The sequence below is a fragment of the Doryrhamphus excisus genome, linkage group LG13 (genome assembly GCF_037039965.1).
Source record: "Doryrhamphus excisus strain RoL-2023G ecotype Guam linkage group LG13, RoL_Dexc_Guam_v1.1, whole genome shotgun sequence".
NCBI lineage: Eukaryota > Metazoa > Chordata > Actinopteri > Syngnathiformes > Syngnathidae > Doryrhamphus > Doryrhamphus excisus.
In genome coordinates this window covers 5,816,192-5,840,571 of record NC_136369.1, presented here as the reverse complement: position 1 = coordinate 5,840,571, position 24,380 = coordinate 5,816,192, and the positions used below count along the sequence as shown (strand labels likewise).

Below are 24,380 nucleotides of genomic sequence, written 5' to 3'. Positions count from 1 at the left end.
ATTGGTCAATTGATGCTTGAGCATTGGAATACGATCATTGATGTGGCGAGAAAAGAAAAGTGTGAGTTGGAGATATATATTATATAGTGTTGGAACTGCAGTGCAGTTGATGTGTTCAGGTCAGAATGAAGTTATAAAAGAGTATCAGATTGTGTGCCTCTGAGGGAAGGCTACACTGTGCCTCCATCTGCCGTCATAACAGAGCACAAACGTATTTAATTAAATACATTAGTTGCCAGAATTGAACACACACCCACCAGTGTGTTTTTTCAAGTTTTGCCATCAAAGGACGTATATATAGGAAATACAGGAGCATATTGGGGCCGTACTATTTCTGGGAGATGATGCAGCAGGATTCCACGGTTAAACTTGCATCCTTTTCACATTCCTGAGTCTCAAACGTGCGGATTTAACTGGTGCAAAACTGTCTGGATCTGTGCTGGAAAACCTCATGTGCAGCGATAAGGTGACAGTGGAGACAAAGGGTACTTGGGGGTCAGGATGTGGGCAGATATATGAGAACCCAGGAATGCGTGTACAGTAACCAAACCCCCGATGCCACGTCTGGCACGGTGCGGAACGAGAAGGGGCTATCGATGTTAACGATGATTGCTGAGTGGAGTAAGCAGGCACCGAGGTTGCCACTTTCCTTAATACACCCTTGCAGTCACCATGTAACAACGGCGTGCTGTGCACGTAGTGTCACACAATGTGTGATTTACTGCCAGAGATATAAAGCAAAGTGCCGGCGGCATCTAACAGCGGTTGCGGGAGAGGAGGTGGACCACTTGAGGAAGGGTTACAGTGCACACACAAAGGGGTCACAAGAGCAAAGAGAAGCTCTTACCTGCCCTTCGTGCCTTTTGACCCCTTCCCATCAACCCTCTTTATAGTGACTTTTACACTCCTACGCCCGGTAGCAGAAACACAAGAAGGTGGGGATGCTGGTGAGTGAGGCGGGAAACTAGCCTTCCCTTTAAAGCCTCATGAGAAGCAACATTAAAGTAACAGTACTCATATCTTTAATATGTTCACTTCAGCTGGACCCCATATGCCAAAGTCTATTATCGGACCTCTTCAGGGAAGTGAAAATAGCAGTAAAATTATATGCAACAAGAAATATCACACAATTCACATGATCACATGACTGCATTATAAAGATGGCTTACCCCTCTTTGAGCATGATTGGTGTCTCAATACTCTTCTGATCCCACTTGCCCGAGGTGGAGATGAGGTCCAGAAACTGGAAAGTTGCAGATTTTTGGTTAAAAGTATATACAGTAAAGTCTTGTTATATCGATATCGGTTATAACGAATTACTGCTTATTACGATACTATTTTCATTTCCCGGCAAATTTCTAGTCTTTTATGATATAATTAGTTCCGTACGATACCCGGTTATTATGATAATCCGGTTACTACGATGCCCTTTTCATCTCCCGCCAGCCAATTTGGTCTGCTTATATCGATACAAAAGCAGCTTAAATCAATCTTTGCTTAAGGATTTCAATACCAAAAAAGAACACGGCGAATGGCTGCTTCCAGTCAACTTTATTTTTCACACTTCCACTACCAGAGCACAGCACACACAGCGATTCCCGCACTTCCTGGTTCACAGGTCATGCTCAACCCGCCCCACATAGCTGGCCAAACACATGCCTGCAACAGAAGAACCAACTGACATAGCATACACACCTATTCCAACGAAGACACAAGCGTACAAATACATGTATTTAATTGTGTTGTATTCAGATATCTTTATCGCTTGCAATAATCACTGTTTTTCATATGTACATGCTGGCGTTCGTGGTTTCTCTCGTGTGTATAGATTCTATACACACGAGAGAAACCACGAATGCAGTTGGTTCTTCTGTTGCAGGCATGTGTTTGGCCAGCTATGTGGGACGGGTTGAGCATGACCTGTGAACCAGGAAGTGCGGGAATCGATGTGTGTGCTGTGCTCTGGTGGTGGAAGTGTGAAAAATAAAGTTGACTGGAAGCAGCCGTTCGCCGTGTTCTTTTTTGGTATTGAAATCCTTAAGCAAAGATTGATTTAAGCTGCTCGACATTGTTCTATACTATAGAACAATGTCGAGTGCATTATTGCCCACTTTTAATGCAGTTCGGCACATGTGAATGGTTGTTTGTCTATATGTGCCCTGTGACTGGCTGGCAACCAGCTGGGATAGGCTCCAGCACCTCCGCGACCCTCGTGAGGATAAGCGGTAGAAAATTAATGAATGAATGAATGTCTTTATGCTTCACTTATCATGTCAGCGGTGAGATTTGACATTGAATGCACCATATTCATATACGTATGTGTTGAAAAGAAACACCTTTTATAGCCTGCCAGCTTCAAGCACATTCTGACGACCAGGCTATATACACTGTATCTGATTCCATTCGATCCATCAATCATCTTACATTATCATTGATTAGTGGTGAGTACCTATAGATTTCATCATTGGAAAGGCGTTGAATATGTGTATGAGGCATATTTAAGGCATCAACCTGGGTTGTGTTGTCAAATATCAATAATATAATTTTTTATGGTTGTCTCAATTACTCGTGGATCGTAAAGAGAAAAAAAAGTCAAGACTCACATTCTTCACAGCATCTGCATACTTCTGCTCATTGAAGTAGTCGTAAAATGCAGCCATGTAGGACTCTTTGAAATTGGCCTTGAAAAGAAAGAGTCATGAAAGGGGGGGCGGGGGGGGGGGGGGGGGGGGGGGGGGCAGGATTTAGCTGTTCAGAAATATATACGGGTTCAATTACAAGAATGGGAAAATGGAACTCCATTGTGGTGAACTCACAGATTTAGACTTTGCAAGACTTCCCAGGGTCTGGATGGTCTTGGAAATGAGGGTCAGGGTTCTGGAGGTGGCGGGATCCTGCAAACCAAAAACCCAAAAGTAGATAGATATTTAACAACAAATGACTTCACGGTATGCATGTGTTGTAGTGAATCAGTAATATAGCCAACTCACTGGATGGTGCGGCCTTAAATGAAAGAGGTTGGGAGATAGGATGGCTGGAGCAAAGAAACGCAGGAAGATGAAACTGCTGACTGCAGTGTATCGTACATCTTGGTCAACTGGAGGAATGACAAAAACATGGATTCATCACACATTACTCATGTTTGAATAACTCACTATAATGCAGTGTGTTTAAATCACATTCAACATTTTGTTATGTTAAATTAATATCTCTCTGACAGTGAAAGTCAGTAAAAATGGTAATTATTAACTTGGTAAAAGTAAAAGGATCTCATTATATTGTGCACTATGATTATTTAGATTAGGGTCTCAAACATGGGCCAAATGTGGCCCGCAGGACACTAGTTTGAGGCCCCCGCCTTGATATGAAAGTTTAATGTTAGTGCGGCCCGCGCAAGTTTGATATGAATGCTGTATGGTATCATGTACCCAGAAAAAATTATTACGTTTGATTAATGTTCATGTTAAAGGTTTAATAACTGTTAATAGTTATCCTCCCTATCCGTGTGGAAGTGGTAAGTTTTTGGCTATTTAAGTTTAAAGGAAATAACTTGAAGGCTACTGTTTAGGTCGCTAGCTCTCTAGTTTGCGAGTTAGCATGTGTCTCAAGACCCTGCAGTTGCGCAATATGTTGTAAATAAAAAGAGTATAAATGTGACTATAGTCATGTTTTGTCATGTCTCCAGGGCTCTAATAATGCTTTGTTAATTTTAATCTGAAAAAAATAATTTGTCTACCCACCAACTATATGTGGTTTCTTAAGTTTTTATTATTTGCCGTTTTATTATTGTTATTATATTTATTTATTTATTACTGATTGATAGATTTTATTTATTCTTGATTCATTTATTTATTTTTCATCTTATTTTGTGCAGAAAAATAAAAATTATGATCTTTGAGAACAGTGGAATGTTTCATCAGAGCTTTTATTGTAGAAAATCAGAACCAAAGCACTGAAAAAGTTTGTATATTTTTCTGTTTTTAATAAATGCGGTTTTTTTTTTGAAAACCTGATGTGGCCCAGCCTTGCCCATACCCTAGCTCCAGTGGCCCCCAGGTAAATTGAGTTTGAGACCCCTGATTTAGATTCTTGTGTATGTATGCAAGAGCCTACTGCCACAAGGAGGCAGTAGAGTATGAAACACAACATAGACAGTCAATCCAACATGTATCATTCATTCATTCATTTTCTACAGCTTATCCTCACGAGAGTCGCTGGGGGTGCTGGAGCCTATCCCAGCTGTCTTCGGGCGAGAGGACTGGTCGCCAGGCAATCACAGGGCACATATAGACAAACAACCATTCACACTCACATTCATACCTATGGACAATTTTGGAATGTCCCCGGAGAAAACCGATGCGTTTACAAGGAGAACATGCAAATTCCACTCCGAGCTGTGTGGCCTGCATACTAATCACTAGGCCGACGTGCAGCCAAAATGTATCATTTTATATCAAAATCTCTGTGAATCTGAATAGCGTGTATATATTTTTTACATCCTGTACTCTCATGAGCCTCACATTTTCATGAAAGTCATGCAGAAGTTGAGTTACCTTGGAAACGTGTGGCAGCAGACTCTCGCAAGGAGAAGAAGATGTCACACATGACAGTCGGACAGCTAACACCAGAGGTGGTGATGACATTGAAGATACGATCCACGTAGTGTCGAAGGTTTTCCTGTGGAGGCAGGGTAGGGTCAGATATGTCACCTAACACACCTGAACACATCATTTTCTTACTCTGTTTGTCTCCAGGTTCTCCGACTCCTTCAGCTTAACTGGATCAATTTCACAGGACTTGTGTTCTGTGCATATCTGTGAAAATGTATGAGATTAAATTATAAATTATTCGTATTTACTTCCATATGTTACAAAGAAAGAAGAAACTCAACCTCATCTATGATTGGCTTAAGTGTGACTTGCAGGTAGTGCATTCCTGCCAGTTTCATGGTCTCGTCAATGCATTTGGACGTGAGCGAGTTTCCCCGGAAAATGGTGTTTGGGTCCCTGCAGGGGAAGGAAGTATAGAATTATTCATTCATTCATTCATTTTCTACCGCTTTTCCTCACGAGGGTCGCGGGGGGTGCTGGAGCCTATCCCAGCTGTCTTCGGGCGTGAGGCGGGGTACACCCTGGACTGGTCGCCAGCCAATCACAGGGCACATATAGACAAACAACCATTCACACTCACATTCATACCTATGGACGAACAACCAAAGTGGCAAAAGACACCAACAAAGAGTTTGGAATTGCTGCCTTGCTTTTCACAGTTAACCTGCTAGGATTGCTAATATTCACACGTACAGTACATCCTGATGACCTCATTTCTTTAAGCTAATTGAATTATTCATGTTTTGCGAAGCATTAAATTCAACAACAGCCTTACCGTTGATTTAAAGTGACAATCAAATTTATCTCCTGCAGGGAATACAAACATTGCAAATATGCAACTTCGACACTCACTGCGTACGGTTGACTTCAGCGTGAGCAATCGCACTGATGAAAGGCACAATCTTTCCATAGTGGAGAAAGAGTCGCACAAGCGGAATGGCCGCTTCTTGCTTCTCTCGGCACACCTCTCCTAGAATGTGAGCTGTGGATGCCGACACAGGCTGAATGGAGATGGAGACAAAAAAAAGAAGTAAAGACCAGACCTGCAAAACACACACACAACAATGCTTTGACGCACTTGTGTGTTGGCGGAGTGCAGCAGCAAATCTCTCAGAGGGGTGTAATGCTCGGATGGGAAAACGTGGTCTTCGGTGTAAACGATGTTCAGACGCAGGGATCCGAGCTCTTCCACCTTGACGGACTTCCCTCCATTCTCCCTGGGCTGGAGATAGTACCTGAGGGGAGATGTATATCAGTGACTGGCCACAATGAGCACAAGAATAAACACATTTAACATTATTATGTTTGTAATATGGCTAAAAAATTGCCCCCCACATTTTTGACACCGTTGGGGTTGCGCAACTTCACTACCATGTTACACCTACCAAGCGTCGTGGACTCCAACCTGACCCAGTACTCTGAGAGGAACTCGGACTCCTCCCAGGAACTCATCACCAAACTTCAAGTTGCTCGCGTTCCATAGGTCCACGCTGGAAATCAAACAAAGACCAAGGTTGAAAGACACTACCTCGTTTGATTGAAGAACCACTTTGCAAGGCAGCGTTTTTCTTACCGTAGTGCCAGTTTGTCCACGTCTTCCTCTTCGACATCAAATTGACGCTTTGTGTAGCTTAATGGCCGTGTCACCTAAACGGAGATAAAGCATTTTGTAGAGACACGTAGATGCAAAGCCACAGCAGCAAGAACTTTTGTTTTGTTTCAAACATGCATTGTAGGAAAAATATTAAATTGTGTTTCTTTCAACAAGATTCTCGAGTGTGACGATGGAAATGTTGTCCATTCAGCAAGAACAATTGTGAAGTTAAAGGGCGACGGCCTGGGCTTTAGGTGAGAGCTCCAAAGTTAATCCACACTGCCGGGGTTCATTCAAGGGAGAAAATAAATTGTTACAGAAACAATACAAAAATATGATGGCTCAGATGAACAAAAAAAATACACAAATCTAGAAAAAAATAATTCAAAAATGCAGGCACATGTTACCAACAATGTAACCTTGGACCACTTCTACTCGCTCATCAATACAACAGCAACTACTCTCATATGTACCTCTCATATGTTCTTCTCATATGTTGTTCTCACACGTTCCTCTCACACGTTCCTCTCATATGTTCCTCTCAAACGTTCCTCTCATATGTTCCTCTCACACGTTCCTCTCATATGTTCCTCTCATATGTTCCTCTCATATGTTCTTCTCACACATTCCTCTCATATGTTCCTCTCATATGTTCTTCTCATATGTTCCTCTCATATGTTCTTCTCATATGTTCTTCTCATATGTTCTTCTCATATGTTCTTCTCACGCGTTCCTCTCACACGTTCCTCTCACACGTTCCTCTCACACGTTCCTCTCACACGTTCTTCTCATATGTTCTTCTCATATGTTCTTCTCATATGTTCTTCTCACACGTTCTTCTCATATGTTCTTCTCACACGTTCCTCTCACACGTTCCTCTCATACGTTCTTCTTATACGTTCTTCTCATATGTTCTTCTCATATGTTCTTCTCATATGTTCTTCTCATAAGTTCTTCTCACACGTTCCTCAATCTACTTCCCCCCCGTTTGGAGAGACACCTTCCCTTTAAATAGTCTCGCCCCTCCCTTGGGCGTACCAATAGTAACAATAGGGGTGCAGCACCCTGTTTGCGACTTGGTTCAGTCCAATGTCACCTGACCACTACTTGTGCGCCAATTTCGCTTCTTAGGGGGGGGCCGTCCCGGAAGTAGTCCTTTCCGGTGTGCGTCGGCAGTAGGCTGCCCGTCTCGCGGTTCAATGAGGTGAGTCTTGCGTATGCAAGGTATGGATTGTGAGTGGCATGTGGACATCGCGTGTGCACCCTCGAATGAACACACATGGGGAATACATTGTCCGGACGCAGGGAGAAGTTTGTGTTTGGTTACGTGCCAGCGTGCAGCGCGTGCACCTTCATTGCCCGTGGCCCATAAAGTTGGAAAAGATAGCTTGAGATGAATAAGATAAAGAAGTATGTCACCATACTTTTTGTCCATATGACAGAGGATAGAGGACCACATGACCTGTTTACTGTACTACTTCCAAGAGCCCAGACGTGTATGAGTCAGAGTGTTTAGTGTGTCTGAATCAATCACACTCTTGTCCTGATGCAGCAGCAGCAGGAAGGGAAGGGAAGGGAAGGGAAGCGGGAAGGGCAACACATCAAATGTCAGCGCAGCGCTGCTGGTGAGTGAGGTCGACAAGGCCGCTCTGACTACTATCTAACTACTTTTTCAAATGTGTGCACAGAATAATGAACAGATGAATAAGCATTTCCAGCCACACCCTGAGCTCACATTATTTAGCTTAATTTCAGACTAAAATTATGAGAAAAAATTCATTTTTGTGACTTCAAACTTATTGTCATAAAATAGTGATGTTGAAATAGTTAAGATGATTTACAAACACAACATTTTGAGACAAAAGTTGTTGTGGAGTTCATTTCTGGTATTTTTGTGGACAGCTCATCCTCTTTTTCAAATAAATCTCCTCCATCCAACCCTGTCTTCTGCATCTGTCTCTCTCACACCAACTAATCTCATGTCCATTCACTACATCCATAAACTTCCTCTTTGGTCTTCCTCTACGCCTCCTACCTGGTAGCTCTGAATGCAGCATCCTTCTACCAATATATTCACTATCTCTCCTCTGGACATGTCCCAATCATCTCAGTCTGGCTTCTCTGACTTTATCTCCAAGGCCTCTAACATGTAATGTCAATCTGATGTATTTGTTCCTGATCCTATCCATCCCGGTCACTCCCAATGAGAACCTCGGCATCCTCATCTCTGTTACCTCCAGTTCTGCTTCCTGTATTTTCTTCAGTGGCACTATCATCCAGTAATGAACTTTTTGTTTGATTTACTACAAAAATCTTGTGAGCTGATGCTGTGTTTTTTATTTTTTGCTGTTTTTTTTCTTGGAGACCAGAAAGCAAATTGCAAATTATATATATCATATCTTATCTTATCTTAAAGAAAATAGACAACCTTACCAAGTTACAAAAATATTAATTGAGACTGCTTGAGCCCTGCCTATTTGCTGTTACGCTAGGCAGTAAATAAATAATGATTCTAGAAACAATTCAGTGAAACTGCATAATTTCCTGGGGCACATGCTTGATGATTATTGGATGATTAATGATGATTAATACGCATTAACTGAAACAGGGAATACAGGCTGACATGTCTTCCTGATGCAGGTCCATGGGCTCTGAGTAAATGTAAGTGTAAACTAGGGCTGTCAAATGATTAAAAATCATAATCAAATTAATCAGAGTTTTTCAAATTAATTAATCATGATTAATCACAACTTGCAATTATGTATGCCATTTTTTACTGTATTTTGTAAACAGAAAAATAAATGACAGAACTGTGCGTGTGACATGCTCCCTTCCCGCTCATTGGAGTGATTTGGAAATGCTATTGTATCTAAGTCTGTCATCATAACAAAGTGGTGTGGCTATACATGATGCACATGTGTTAATTATGCAAAACATTTAACCAAATTAACAAAATAAATGATTTACCGCCGTTATATGCACTATTTTGGACAGCTCTAATGTAAATACAATCTGTTAAAGACTGTTGCTCCCACCAATTAATTTCCTGCGTGAGAAGAAATCAGTCATTCAAACATTTTTCACTCAGACTCCTATGATCACGGTGCTCATGTCAACACTGTGTGTACAATTATGCAAGTGGATGCGCTGCAATGAGAGGAAGTCATGTCAAACTTCCTCCAGCCAACTGAATAGGACAGTCAGTAAAGTGTCTCAGTCCTTGATCTGCCATTATCAGTGAAAAAGCACGTTATCGATATCGGCCGATGCTTGCTTTAAAATGCGAATCCATTTTCATTTTGAAAAAGTAGCTCTCACAAGAAATTATGAAGATAATTCTTCCCATGTACAAGGTGTGCAACTTTACCTCAAAATAGAAAACCTCATCGAATTGTGGATTATTGGTTTTTCTTTTCACCTTGGTCTTCTTTGCTTCTGACCTGAAAATAACAGAGATAGAGAACCAACCAGTGATTAACTGACTTGTAAGATCACAACACCTTGTAATATATATACATTAGTGATTTGTATGTCATACTCTACTGGAATTAATCTGGAAGATTATTTGTTTGAAAACCCAGTTACATTTAATTTAATTTGCATTCAGTTGTGTTTTAAGTCCTCAACATCGAAACCACTCCATTCACTATAATGGACTGTGATGGTCACATACACCCATATGTTTGTGTGTACTGTGTACTGTGTTCCTACCTGGAAGGACCAAGTAATGAGACAGCAGCATAGGGGTCACATTGGCCATTGACAATTGGAAGACCTTGGCACTCCAGCACTCTGTAAATAAACAAACCAGTCAGTGGTTCCCATGCATTCATTTATTTCTCCAGCCACAAATAATTTATCTGCTCATAAACACATTATAATGAGACTGTGTACCTTGTCGTTACTCATGTGACATGCGTAATGGCCAATTATGCAAATGCATAATGATGATGTAATTTACCCCGCCCTTTCAAGCCCTTCACATATATTAAGTCCTGTGGGAAAAACACTGCCAGTGTTTATAATGAATAAACATTTAGTACAAACTGCTACGCGCTCACACACAATCCTGTCACATATTAACTTGATGCTAATTGTAATGCATGTCAACAGGCTCCCGGTTTGAACGCCATTTGTCCTGACACCAGATACCACTGTACTGAACAAAAAAAAATCTACAAACAAACATATGAAAAAAGCTTATAAAGAAAGAGCAGATAAGTAGAATGTTCTCAGAGGACTATTTAAGCTCTGTTAAGTTCTCGATTACCACTTAATTATTGGACTAATGTGAGTGGGTCACAAGCTCAGCCAAGACCAATGAAAAATGACACCCAAAGCTGTCAGCTCCCTCTTATCAACCCTCTTGGATAAAACCACAGCTTCCAACAGGTATCAGTTGCAGTCAAGCATTCAGTTGCAGTGTGAGGCCTCTGCCATGTTGCTAATAATGGTAAACAACATATATGATCAGCTCCAAATATGGCAGTGTCCATATGGCAGGACACTAGTTTGAGGCCCCCGCCTTGATATGAAAGTTTAATGTTAGTGCGGCCCGCGCAAGTTTGATATGGATGCTGTATGGTATCATGTACCCAGAAAAAATTATTACGTTTGATTAATGTTCATGTTAAAGGTTAAATAACTGTTAATAGTTATCCTCCCTATCCGTGTGGAAGTGGTAAGTTTTTGGCTATTTAAGTTTAAAGGAAATAACTTGAAGGCTACCGTTTAGGTCGCTAGCTCTCTAGTTTGCGAGTTAGCATGTGTCTCAAGACCCTGCAGTTGCAGTTGTTGTAAATAAAAAGAGTATAAATGTGACTATAGTCGTGTTTTGTCATGTCTACAGGGCTCTAATAATGCTTTGTTCATTTTAATCTGAAAAAAATAATTTGTCTACCCACCAACTATATGTGGTTTCTTAAGTTTTTATTATTTGCCGTTTTATTATTATTATTATATTTATTTATTACTGATTGATTGATTTTCTTTATTCTTGATTTGTTTATTTATTTTTCATCTTATTTTGTGTAGAAAAATAAAAATTAAGATATTTGAGAACAGTGGAATGTTTTATCAGAGCTTTTCTTGTAGAAAATTGGAACCAAGGCAAAGTTTTTTAAATTTTTTTGTTTTTGATAAATGCGTTTTTTGTGGGGTTTTTTTTGGAAAACCTGATGCGGCCCAGTCTCACCCAGACCCGAGCTCCAGTGGCCCCCAAGTAAATTGAGTTTGAGACCCCTGGTGTAGAGACTGCCACACAAAATGAAACAGAACACCATCAAATTAAAGCAATACATTAGAGAGAGCTAAAAGAACTACTTTTCAGATTGAAATCATTGAATTGGCAAAACATTTTTTTTAAAAAAAGGCTGATTACAGCAATGCATGTGTGGATATGGCTTTTTTTTATTACAACAGACTCCGGGAAGATATAGATGCTTTGTCTAGTGCAGTGCTTCTCAAATAGTGGGGCGGGCCCCCCACCCTGTTGGTGACGTGCTTAACTGTCAGGGGATTTTAATGTTTGTGCTTTGTTATGCTGTCAATGTGAGAGGCTTTCAGTGTTAGTGCAGACCTGCCAACATGTACAAATTTGTAGTACTCAACATGCAATCTGATTCTCAAATGTGCTTGTATGCTCTTCATTTTGTTGCATTTTCCTCGTTTCAGTTTCGGGTTCAGTCAAAACACATTTTTATGAAAGCCAATTTTTTTCTTTCTAATTGCTAAATGCATAAAGTATTTGTCTGTCGCTACTATTCATCTTCCTGTGTAAGCCCAACCTGCCTAAAGTTGTCCTGCTCCCACATGACATCATGCTGTAACGCGATTAGCACCCACACAGGACGAGACAACTCGGCAGGACGAATCACTTCCTGTGTGTCACGGTGATGCACTGCTAGTCACACAGCCCGGTGAATTACACAGCAAATCAAAGCACATCCCTCAACAAACACACACACACTCCACAAACACACTCCACATACACAAACACAGGTTCCTAATAAGGAATAAGGGCTGGGTTAAGCATCACTAATGCCAGTGCACTTCCTGTCCAATAAGCTTGTTTATGTAACCCCTGCTTGGCCTACTATCTGGTTCTTTCTCATCGCTGCACTGAGCTCTGACATGCTGTACTCACACTCACATATTTGTTTTAGACCATGTTATTTTAATCTTACCATACTTGTTTTCTGCATATATATATATAGGTATCTGTACATATGTATATATAAGGATGATATGTATCTCATCCGTAATCCCTGATAATATATATATTACCACTTTGTTTGTAGATATACATATATAGTTGTAGATATATATAGTATATATATTTATTTTACCAGGCATTAAGGATGAAATATATATATATATGATATATATATGAGGATGATATATATTTTTTTTCCAGGGATTAAGGATGAGATAAGGATGAAATAAAAATAGTATATATATATATGTGTAATATATATATATATATATTTTACCAGGGATTAAGGATGAGATAAGGATGAAATAAAAATAGTATATATATATGTATATATATATAATATATATATATATTTTACCAGGGATTAAGGATGACATACTCCTAAATCTGATAAAATATATAGATTAAATATTAACTATTCTCAACAACAATATCAAACATAACCCTTGTATACGCATAAAACACTTCAATATGCATATAACTGACAATTGAAAGGGATAAATGATGACCTTCACTGAAGTTGTGATCCAGGCGGACATCACCTTCATGTATTGACATTCATTGGAACTTGATTTTTATTGTGTTTCTAACCTTCTTGCAACTTTTTCTAGCTCCTTTGTGGTTTATTTTGAAGCAGTGATCATAAGGACAGCAGGGACTGTCAGAGAACAAAGAACTATTGAGTCGGAGTCAACCGCTGCTGATATCATAGTCGGGAGACGGAGCTGACTTCCGGTTTCAGTTTCCATGTGTTACCACGCAATTCATCCCGGAAAAGTGGTTCGGTTCTATGCATGCGCAAGATTTACGCCACGTTCTTCTGTAGCAATTTTTTACTACAGTGCTTCTGCGATGTCGTGTGTTGTGGTAGTCATTCATTCATTGGAGCCTATCCCAGCTGTCTTCGGGCGAAAGGCGGGGTACACCCTGGACTGGTCACCAGCCAAGCTGCGGTAGTTATTATTTTTTAAATGTAAGAACAGAAATTGTCAATTACCATACATCATATATGTAATACATGGAGGGGGGTAGTTTATTAGTGACTCTAATGAAAATACTGCTTCTATCGTCTTTATTCCCCAACACTGAGCAAAGCATATGGCGCAGATGTAAACATCATATCCGGTTATATATAACATACCCAAATACCTTAACTACAGTCGTGAGCTTTCGGGAGTGATATCATAAGGACAAGATTGTGAGAAACCCTCTGCTCTTTCGAATTGAGAGGAGCCAGATGAGGTGCATCTGGTCAGGATGCCTCCTGGGGAGGTGGACAAAGTGGCCGAGGAGAAGGAGATAAGGGCTTCCCAGCTTTGGCTGCTGCAACCACGACCCAACCTCGCATAAGAGGATAGAAGATGGATGGATTGATATTTTCATTATATGATTTAAGAAGGTTGAATTATTAAGGAAAAAATACAGTTGAAAAAGTGCACAAAACTAACTAACTAAACTAATGGGAGCCGAGAGTGGTAACGGACAAGCTAAAAGCCAAATTCTTTGAATGAGTAGGAAACATGAATGTAAGAGCTGATTGGCCTCAGCTCTGTCTGCCTGTTCCTCCCTCCCGTTTCCCTTTAAGCACCTTAGACACAATGCCATGCCGGATGATCTTTCGATCTGACCCAGAGGAGGAAATAGAAAACAACTACACTTGCACACACAACGATGAAGCCTAATAGATATTAATAATCCAAATTAGGTAATGGGTTTGTAAACTTGGCTTCTCCTGACTGAATGAACTAGAGTGTGATATATTTTACACACTTCTCTCAGACGGGCAATAACTTTTTCTAACATTTTTCTCTTACTTAAACACTCAAAAAAGTTCAAAATTTCATGTACATTTGACTATACTTTTCCGTCCTGCTGTAATCCTGCTGTAGTCCTACATCCTGTAGCATTTTAGTGTCCTTGTTAAAACATATTGCTTAATAATATATTGCATATATTCATTTCCAGGCTAACAAGCTAACAAAAATTTTCAGTTTATTTACAATATGATGAGTGCTACTGGTCAAGGCCCCTGTTAGACAATTCCAATGACACATACCAACATAACACACGCACACATAACACAACCTAAAAACTTCCTGCATTGTTCTTTAGCTTTGGTGACTATAACAAGTAGATCCATAAGTTTGTGCCACACAAACTCACAGCTCTCACGCCATAAACCACCTGCAAGAACAAAAAGGTAGCTGAGCACTTTGGAATAGTGCACAAATGCACCAGTCACAACATCAGCAATCGTATAGAAAGTCACACATTGTCCGTGTGAGGCTTCCGCACAAAGGAAATTACTGTGGTCAAAACTTCCACAAGAATGTTTACCAGAGGAAGCGAGATGAAAAGCAAAGGATTCAGCAGGATGCATGGCAGTGTGGCATGAGTAGACTACTTTTCATGCCAATCCATCCATTAGCTAATATACTGTGGAACAAAGTCGGGAGATGGCTGTCCTCAAGCGAAACCACAGGTGACAGCAGCTGACAGGAAGTGGTGGGAAGTCTTGCCTTGCAATGTTGACGAGTTACAAAACTGTGGATGTGAATTACAGAATTCACATCCTGCAGGTTGACAGTCTGTCTTTTCTCATCAATACCGGATCCTTGTGTAAATTAAAGTAAAATGACTGGTCGCGTGTGAACCTTTGCCAAGTTTGAGTTTTTATTGGGATTAGATGAACAGGACTGCACCATTTCCATCATGAAGAGAGGTTCCATTGTGACTCAATTTCGTAGACAATGTGGCATTTAAAAATTTTAAGCGTGTATTGGTGTATTGTATTTCATAGCTACCTTTTGAGTGTTAAGTTGCTGGGTGATGAGTTTAGCGTTATTTGTGAGAACGCAATTGGGTGGCCCAACTTTGGTATATTGACGAATACTCAATATAAGTGGCAAGGTGTAAAATGGTTTAACACAGTATAATCTCCACGTACGTCACCTCGTGGGAAGCATCATCTTTTCCTAGCAGTTAAATTAAACACAGCAGCAGGCTAATGCTGGCATCTTACTTGTTTTCCAACAGCATTCCTGCTCAATATCGCCAAATAGGAGAACCTTTGATGGTATATTCACAGTTTCTCCTGAATAGGCGCTAGAGACATTTACCAGTCCTCTACACAACTCGGTGGAAGTGGACGATATCGTATTTGTTTCTGCAAAGTCATGCAATAAAATAAACTAACAATACCGCTGACTTTGTGGCTGTAATAACAACATAAAGCATACGCTGAGCCTTACCGTGTGGCTAGTTTGTGGTTGATGACTCCACTGTCTGTGATGACTTCACTAAGACGGAGCTCCAAGTGCACTTTTCCCTGCAAAACATAGATAAACATACTTATAATAGTTATAATATCAGCTATGTACCAGTTTTTTTCAATGAAAGCTAGAGGAAATAAGCAAACAAATTCCTCTTGGCTTTAATCCTCCATCTTCTGTGCAAATCTAGACTGAAACAAGAAAGGAACATTTTTTTATCATTTTATCATTTGTTCAAAGTTAGCCAAAAACCAAAACGTACCAAAACTGAAGCAATTGTTTCCATAGGAATGAATGGAAATCCAATGAATCCATTCCAAACCCTCAAAATATAAACAAAAATACATTTTATATAGAAAAAATATAGTTTTGCATGCAGAATACAATGCGAAATTATCAGAAATTATGAATGGACAGAACTTATTGCAATTGCGGACTTTCCATACATCTGTGTCAAGGTGGAATTCAATAGTGGTTCTCATCTTCTTTATCAAATTGCTGGTACTCGCAGCTTTCGGCATTTGATTACACTAAATACAATATGATGCCATAACTAAGTATTGGATGAAAATAGTGATAGTGTACAAAACATTTTCAACAAAAACTGACTGTTGTGACGGAATGCCTGAAATGTAATTGCTTTTCAAAGTTGCCTAAAAAACGCAACAATAGTCTATTCTCAATTGATAATCCGGTTCAATGTAGTTAAATGAGGTATTATACATTTATAAGGAGTCATGTAATCATTTGCTTGGTTTGCAAACAGAACACTGAGTACAAGTATCCCGTCCAACTGCTTTGCTCAGAGACCCAAAAGACCGCTTACGGATGGTAACAAATCAGGAACTCCAGTGGTATCCATATGGTTTCATACACCACATGTGAGATTTATGGGTATTATTGTCGTTAAATAGGCTCATTCCACGCATATAACACACAGTCTTCCGTCTTGAATCAATTGCAGTAAACATGGAAAGCGGTAAACAGAGAGGAAATAGTTAAGATCCAAAACATCACGCCGAGTTATTTTCTCTCTGAAGTGATTGGATTAATGACATAATGACAGTGTAGTGGTTCAGCTGTCTAGAAAAGCTCCATTAATTAACAGCATCAGTATGCAAACTCACAGGCGTCACACTCTATCTCAGTGATTCCAGCATGTGCACGCGGATGCCAACAATGCATCCTCTATTGAAAAGAGAAGAGAGAGAGACACTATCTTCCGACTTCATTTGATCCATCTCACTTGCTTTCTGTCTATAACTCCCATTCTGTCACACATCCTTCCGCTCCCTTCCTCCTCAGATGAATGTGTCTCTGTTTCAGTATGCCGCTCCAGGGCGACACACACCCATCTGTCTGCAGATGTTACCATTCACTGTGTTTCAGACCACTGTGTGAGCACATCTGTGCGGAACTACACGCCTGTGTGTGTGTCCTCCTGACTGTGCATGCATCTGTGTGGGTGAGCCAGACGCCTGAATAGTGAATAGCAGGACAGTAAGGCTTGTGGGACAAGTGTAGAGATCAACCATGGGAAGCTAAATTCTGCAAAACAACGTCAGGAAGTAAAGCTAAAACCTCCACCAAGGCCAAAAATCCTAATAATCGTAATAATAATTAACCATACAAGCAATTTCCATGTCATTAGAAATCCCTGATATATCCCTTGTTGGGGCCAGTACATGTTTGTAATGAATGTTGCACAAAAAGACACAAAAACCCAAGAAAAACTAAAAGAATAAAACACACATAAAAAGTTAATCATGCCCTCTGAACTGAGCTCCACTGAAAACAAGGCATTTTTTGGATAAGTGTTGCAAGAAAGCCAGAAAAAGCAATCAATATTATTGTGATGGATGTTCCAAACTGGCATTTGATTTAAAATAAATATCGTATATAACACAAAAATCCCAACCATTCTTAATAAGGGTGCCAGATTCATTTCAAGCAGGCATGAATGGACACAAAAAAAATCCACCCCAATGCAAAACAAAATGTCCATGGGCGCGCGGGGTAATGGCTAGTTCGGCCCACAACCTAAAGTAGGCCTTGAGTTGTGGCCACCTGTGCGATTGCATCTGAAACAGCTGATGTAAAGCATATATTCAAGTGGATTTTCTAATTTATAAGAATATTAATGAGCTACACAACCCTGAGATAGACCTTTTCATGTTTAATTTATCTGTAGGTAATGATGGATGTAGCTAATACATTTTGCATGAAAAGTACAGATTAAAAATGATAGTAAAGTTGAACCCTGAAGGTCAGTCTTGCCTCAGACTGTTTGTTTGCTCAATAATGAGTCACAGTTACAGGAAGCTCATCTTCCAACACTAGTGGCATGCCGCTGCAACACAAAAAAGCATGCGTCCAGTCTGTTATAATTCTCCTTCCATCACATTTTGGGCCAAACATGAGGGAAAGTTCGAGTAGCATAAAAGAACAGGAGAACAACAGGAGATGAGAGTGTGGGAGCTGTACTGTAATGTAATTCTCTTTGTCTGTACTAACCTGCACCTCTGAGTCAGCGCTGACAGGTTGGAGCTGGAACCAGGTGTCTTTCCCGTGATATTTCTGCAGGTCCTCTTTCTTCACTGCAACCTTGCCTGCACACATCATGGCATCAAAACGATAAATTAGCTCAAAACGGAAACAAAGGGAAACAAAACAAAAGGCCTAATGCTGGGGTGTCAAACATGTCTGCTCAGGTCCAGCCAATCTACAGTCTTTCTACATTGTGAGTCAAGTGTGAAGCATTTGACACAAACCTCAAACTAAAGCACTTCTTCATCATTCAATAGAAGTTGCAAAAAGAAAATAGTGCTAAATAGAGGTTTGTAGAGCAATTAAATTGTTCTACATTTAATTTTAATCAAGCATTTAGTCACATGTTTCCCATACATTCATTTATCTGTGGTGGCCTGCCATTAAAAACCCTTGTTTGTGTACTATAAGCTTGCCACTACATGGAAACAGGTTCTAGAAGTCAATTACGTAGCCCATCTATGACATCATCAAAAATATGAACCTAAAACACATTTTTATATTTTTGTGGTAGGCATGTGGCATCATGAGGGAGGTTGACATCACTGAGGCGCCCTGGAAGGCACCAATGGCATTTTTTAATTTTAAGCGTGTATTGGTGTATTGTATTTCATAGCTACCTTTTGAGTGTTAAGTTGCTGGGTGATGAGTTTAGCATTATTTGTGAGAAGACAATTATTACTTAATTGTTATAAGGAGAATCGCTACTTTGGTAAATTGACGAATACTCAATATAGTGATAAATTATACTAACTTCACTTCAGTCGTTACAATAACAATGTTTAGTCACATGTTTCCCATACATTCATTTATCTGTGGTGTCCTGCCACTAAAAATCCTTGCTTGTGTACTATAAACTTGCCACTACATGGAAATAGGTTCTAGAAATCAGTTACGTAGCCCATCTATGATGTCATCAGCGGCTGACTCTCAAAAATATGAACCTAAAACACATTTTTATATTTTTGTGGTAGGCATGTGGCATTGATGTGGGAGGCTGACATCACCGAAGCGCCCTAGAAGGCACCAATGGCATTTTTAAATTTTAAGCGTGTATTGGTGTATTGTATTTCATAGCTACCTTTTGAGTGTTAAGTTGCTGGGTGATGAGTTTAGCGTTATTTGTGAGAACACAATTATTACTTAATTGTTATAAGGAGGGGCGGCACGGCGATCTAGTGGTAAGTGCGCAGACCTCACAGCTAGGAGACCAGGGTTCAATTCCTCGGCCCAGTGTGGAGTTTGCATGTTCTCCCCGTGCATGCGTGGGTTTTCTCCGGGTACTCCGGATTCCTCCCACATTCCAAAAACATGCTAGGTTAATTGGCCACTCCAAATTGTCCATAGGTATGAATGTGAGTGTGAATGGTTGTTTGTCTATATGTGCCCTGTGATTGGCTGGCGATCAGTCCAGGGTGTACCCCGCCTCTCGCCCAAAGACAGCTGGGATAGGCTCCAGCACCCCCCGTGACCCTCGTGAGTAAAAAGCGGTAGAAAATGAATGAATGAATGAATGTTATAAGGAGAATCGCTCTGGGTGGCCCAACTTTGGTAAATTGACGAATACTCAAAATAATGACAAATTATACTAACTTGACTTCAGTCGTTACAATAACAATGTTGTTGTTTAGAATTCAAATTCAAATTGTCAAAATAAACTCATTATATCACAAATACTTATTTCTATGGTTTTAGTGTAATCAGTCTTTATCTAACGAAGTGCGCTCATGCCACTCCAGAGCGGCATCAATATTTTTGATGGTTTGTCATGAATATCCGCCACACATTCACGCAACCAAATTCCCACTGACTCAGCAGGTAGCTATGATAGACAGGAGCCTGACGACATCTCAAACAGTCAGTCAGAGGAGAGGAAAAATGGCTTGGTTGAGGTGTGTAATTATGTAAACGGTTATTCCGGTGCTCAGGCACGACAGGGGTTATGTTATGTTCCACTTGACAAACACAAACCTGAGACAAAGTTTAATATCAATCTATAACCTACGAAATGTTTTATAATATTAAAATAACATGATTTCTTTTTCAAAACTAGAGCTTGAATACAAAGTCCAGAAAATCTGTAACATGTAAGCTGAGCAAAAAATGCCACTTTTTTTTACCCACCAATACTTGAATCCCTCCTGAAGACGTCCCTGTCGAAGATATAGAATGAGAGGTGTCGGAAGCTACGTGGGATCTCACAGTAGTAGTCCTCTCCGTAGAAGGGACTGTTGAAGAAAGGAGACACCAGTAAAAAAACACAAATGTGATATGAGGGGAATGGCTCATGGCTAAACAAAGATCTACAACGCTAAAGCAAAAAAAAGCAGGTCTTAACATCTGAAAGGAGGTAAAGTTACAGTACAATGGAACAACATGTAATGGGATCCTACATAAGCACCACAAATTACAACCTGTTATGACGGCATCTGACAGTGAAAAATGTGTCTGAACATGTTAAATTAGTTTTTGCATGTTAAATTTTAATTGCTGCATTCAATAGGGAAAGAAACATGGCTGAACTTGCTTCCAACAACAAAACTTGAAACACTTCACAAGGGAAAAATATTGTTTAAATCTGCTTTAATTAAAATAACTAAATGTGAATGTTTTTTTATTGCATCAAAAGTAACTAAACTACTTAAATGACAATACAAAATGAGATATTGTGGTAATCAAACAATATTAGTTGAGATCATTAAAATCAATATAAACGTATTGCTTTCATTTGTTGAAAAATAAATGACAATATTCAAAAAACTAATTCTTGCTCTGATTGAAGATCTAAGGCAGGGGTCTCAAACTCAAATTACTTGGGGGCCACTGGAGCTCGGGTCTGGTGAGACTGAGCCGCACAGGTTTTCCCCCCCAAAAAAACGCATTTATTAAAAACAAAAAATGTTAAAAAAGTTCACCTTGGTTCCAATTTTCTACAATAAAAGCTCTCATAAAACATTCCATGGTTCTCAAATAGCTTACTTTTTATTTTTCTACACAAAATAAGATGAAAAATAAACAAATCAAGAATTAAGAAAATCAATCAATCAGTAATGAATAAGTAAATATAATAATAATAATAAAACGGCAAATAATAAAAACTTAAGAAACCACATATAGTTGGTGGGTAGACAAATTATTTTTTTCAGATTAAAATGAACAAAGCATTATTAGAGCCCTGTAGACATGACAAAACACGACTATAGTCACATTTATACTCTTTTTATTTACAAAATATTGCGCAACTGCGGGGTCTTGAGACACATGCTAACTCGCAAACTAGAGAGCTAGCGACCTAAACGGTAGCCTTTAAGTTATTTCCTTTAAACTTAAATAGCCAAAAACTTACCACTTCCACACGGGTGGGGAGGATAACTATTAACAGTTATTTAACCTTTAACATGAACATTAATCAAACGTAATAATTTTTTCTGGGTACATGATACCATACAGCATCCATATCAAACTTGCGCGGGCCGCACTAACATTAAACTTTCATATCAAGGCGGGGGCCTCAAACTAGTGTCCTGCGGTGTTTGAGACCCCTGATCTAAGGTCTTTTGCATCCAGTCAACTAATAAAAACAACCACTTAAATGCAAGCATTGTGAAAGGAGAAAAAAGCAAAGAAGATCTTTTCCCACAGATGTTGGATTATTTACATGCTTTCATGAATCAATGAGACATCACAGCATGTTTGACAACAATAGTGCTATTTGTGGCCACTAGCTGGCTGCAAGGCACCTCAAAATGAACACCGTGGAAATTCTGGCAATGAGAATCCCATGACTTGCGCCTGCAGGGTCTTTTTAACAATTACTGGCCTCGTTCACTCAATAATGCATTTACAGAAATTATACAAGAGAATGATCTTCAAATAACTAATTGAATTGCCTCTTGTGGAAGAACATGTAACAAATTTTACCCGATAAACAATTTGGAATATATAGCACTTGGAGTAGTCAGGGTACAACAGTGGATTTATCTATTTATTTTGCTTTGAAAATACTGTAAGTCATTACAGCTATTGGTTGCTATAATATCTGGTAACACAAGTGAGAACACGTCATGGTGAACATGTCCAAATTGTGTCATTAGTGTGAGCACCACTCTCATCTATCACTGTCTTAATCCTATTGGGCATGGGATTCATTCAGTTTTAGATATGGGCCATGTGGACGTGGAGTCGGCATTCTCAGGGGGGGAAGGGAGTATATGGGGGCATATGTTGATCTATGTGGGGAATTACAGCAACAATACATGGTAATGGTAATGGTTTTATTTCATTTGAACATGCATCAGATTACAATTGAGTGCATCCCATAATCAGTTCACAGTTCCACATGTCCAAAAGGAGTAGGAAGAAGCAAAGCTTATTAAATCCTACCCCTCCATCTGGTACTTTTACAATCAGTAACTTACATTTGTTCACTTCCTGCTTTCCATAATACAGTTTAAGGGTTTTTTTTGTTTGTTTAGTTTAATAATGCACCTCGTACCGAAGTACAAGGTGATATGAGCATCCAATGACATAATGGGTACCATAGTAAGTGTCAATATAGTGATATATATAGCACATCATGACTGGTTCAAGACTCTTCATCCTTGTATTTAGCAAACATCAACTGCTTGTATTGTTTCTTGAATTGGCTCATCGTTGTGCATTGTTTGAGGTCCTTACTCAATCCATTCCATAGTTTGATTCCACATACTGAAATGCTATGGCTTTTTAACGTAGTCCTAGCATATAAGTGTTTCAAATGTAGTTCTTCCCTGAGATCATATTTCTCCTCTCTTGTAGAGAAGTATTGGATGACATTTTTAGGTAATGGGTTATTTTTAGCCTTATGCATTACTTTAGCTGTTTGGAAATTAACTATATCAGCAAGTTGAAGTATTTGTGATTTTAGAAATAAGAAGTTAGTATGTTCTCTGTAGGCGGCATTATGAATTATCCTTACTGACCTTTTTTGCAGTACATTTTGCGAGTGAAGATTGTTTTTATTCTTATTACCCCACATATCCACACAATAAGTAAGATATGGTAGAACCAGAGAGCAATAAAGAGTGTGGAGTGATTTCTGATTGATTTTTGAAATTTTGCTTTGTTCAATACTGAAATATTTCTGGCCACCTTATGTTGTAAATTCGTAATATGAGGTTTCCAGCTCATTTGTCATTTGTCCGTATGGAATCGTTTGATACGGTGGTCTCAGTCTAATAGATGCAAATAAACAATATAAACAATATAAAACAATAAAAGTCATTGTTGCATTTGTACCAGCTAATTCCATGCAAACCCTTAGAAATTAAAATTCCTATTTAGACAATAATGGCCGTGTGATGAGTCATTTTCACTGGACAGTAAATCAATACTAGTGCCATGAACAATTGCAATAACGCAACACATGGTATCTTGTGGTATCTTAGTGTTAAAGGATGACAAAGTTGTTACATTGGTTGCTGAAAGTTGTGTAGCGTGAATAACTATTACAGCGGCATGTCAGACTACAAAGAACAGGAAAAGAAAAGCTGAATAGCGGCCATACCAGAGTGACTTCTCAATGATCTTAGTTCTGAAGACCTCTTCTTGATCCAGGTTGACAGTACAGTAACAGTCCCTCATCCTATTTGGCCCCGGGTATGGAGGGATGTTTTTTGCTTCCCCTGCAGAGAGAAGAAACATGGCTGAGTGGTTATTATTATTATTATTCAGGAACACTGTGGTAAGCAGTAACAATGTGTTTACTCAGGCACAGCACTAAAAGTCATTGTTTGTTAAAGAACAGCGACAGCTATAAAAAAAATGTTCTTATGTAAGTGTGTACACCTGTTCCTGCTTTAATTGAAACACACATGACGTATGTGTAATAAGCTTACTTGTCCCAGTGTGCCTAATTTTAAACACAACTTATACCATGCTCTAGATACACACAAATGCAAAATGTGCATTGAAATGTATTTGATATAATTTATGAATGTGTGTTGTCGGATCTGTGAATGAAAGGAACTCTGTGGGACACTTCCTGACTCCTGCTGAAGCTCAGTTTGTACGTCAAAATACTTGCGACAGATAGCACTCCCTTTCACAAGAATGTGGTCCAACCACCCACACTGACACACACATGCATATAAACACACAAGCAA

At 39.4% G+C, this 24,380-nt stretch overlaps 1 protein-coding gene across 2 annotated transcripts in view; it reads right to left on the bottom strand.

Moving 5' to 3' along the window:
- The window catches only part of rasa3 (RAS p21 protein activator 3), a 43,409-nt gene that overhangs the window by 5,355 nt on the left and 13,674 nt on the right, over positions 1–24,380 (bottom strand). The window contains exons 2-19 of one of the 2 annotated variants that reach the window (XM_058089016.2): positions 23,783–23,900; positions 20,362–20,465; positions 18,205–18,299; positions 15,670–15,746; positions 9,916–9,996; positions 9,572–9,644; positions 6,184–6,257; positions 5,996–6,100; positions 5,689–5,845; positions 5,463–5,611; positions 4,892–5,006; positions 4,740–4,814; positions 4,554–4,677; positions 2,991–3,097; positions 2,817–2,894; positions 2,604–2,681; positions 1,170–1,243; positions 848–907 (exon numbers count right to left, since the gene is read on the bottom strand). In XM_058089016.2, coding sequence (XP_057944999.1) covers positions 848–907; positions 1,170–1,243; positions 2,604–2,681; positions 2,817–2,894; positions 2,991–3,097; positions 4,554–4,677; positions 4,740–4,814; positions 4,892–5,006; positions 5,463–5,611; positions 5,689–5,845; positions 5,996–6,100; positions 6,184–6,257; positions 9,572–9,644; positions 9,916–9,996; positions 15,670–15,746; positions 18,205–18,299; positions 20,362–20,465; positions 23,783–23,900 — 1,744 coding nt within the window. The remainder of the gene's footprint in view (positions 1–847; positions 908–1,169; positions 1,244–2,603; positions 2,682–2,816; positions 2,895–2,990; positions 3,098–4,553; positions 4,678–4,739; positions 4,815–4,891; positions 5,007–5,462; positions 5,612–5,688; positions 5,846–5,995; positions 6,101–6,183; positions 6,258–9,571; positions 9,645–9,915; positions 9,997–15,669; positions 15,747–18,204; positions 18,300–20,361; positions 20,466–23,782; positions 23,901–24,380) is intronic. The other variant, XM_058089018.2, reaches the window with a different exon arrangement.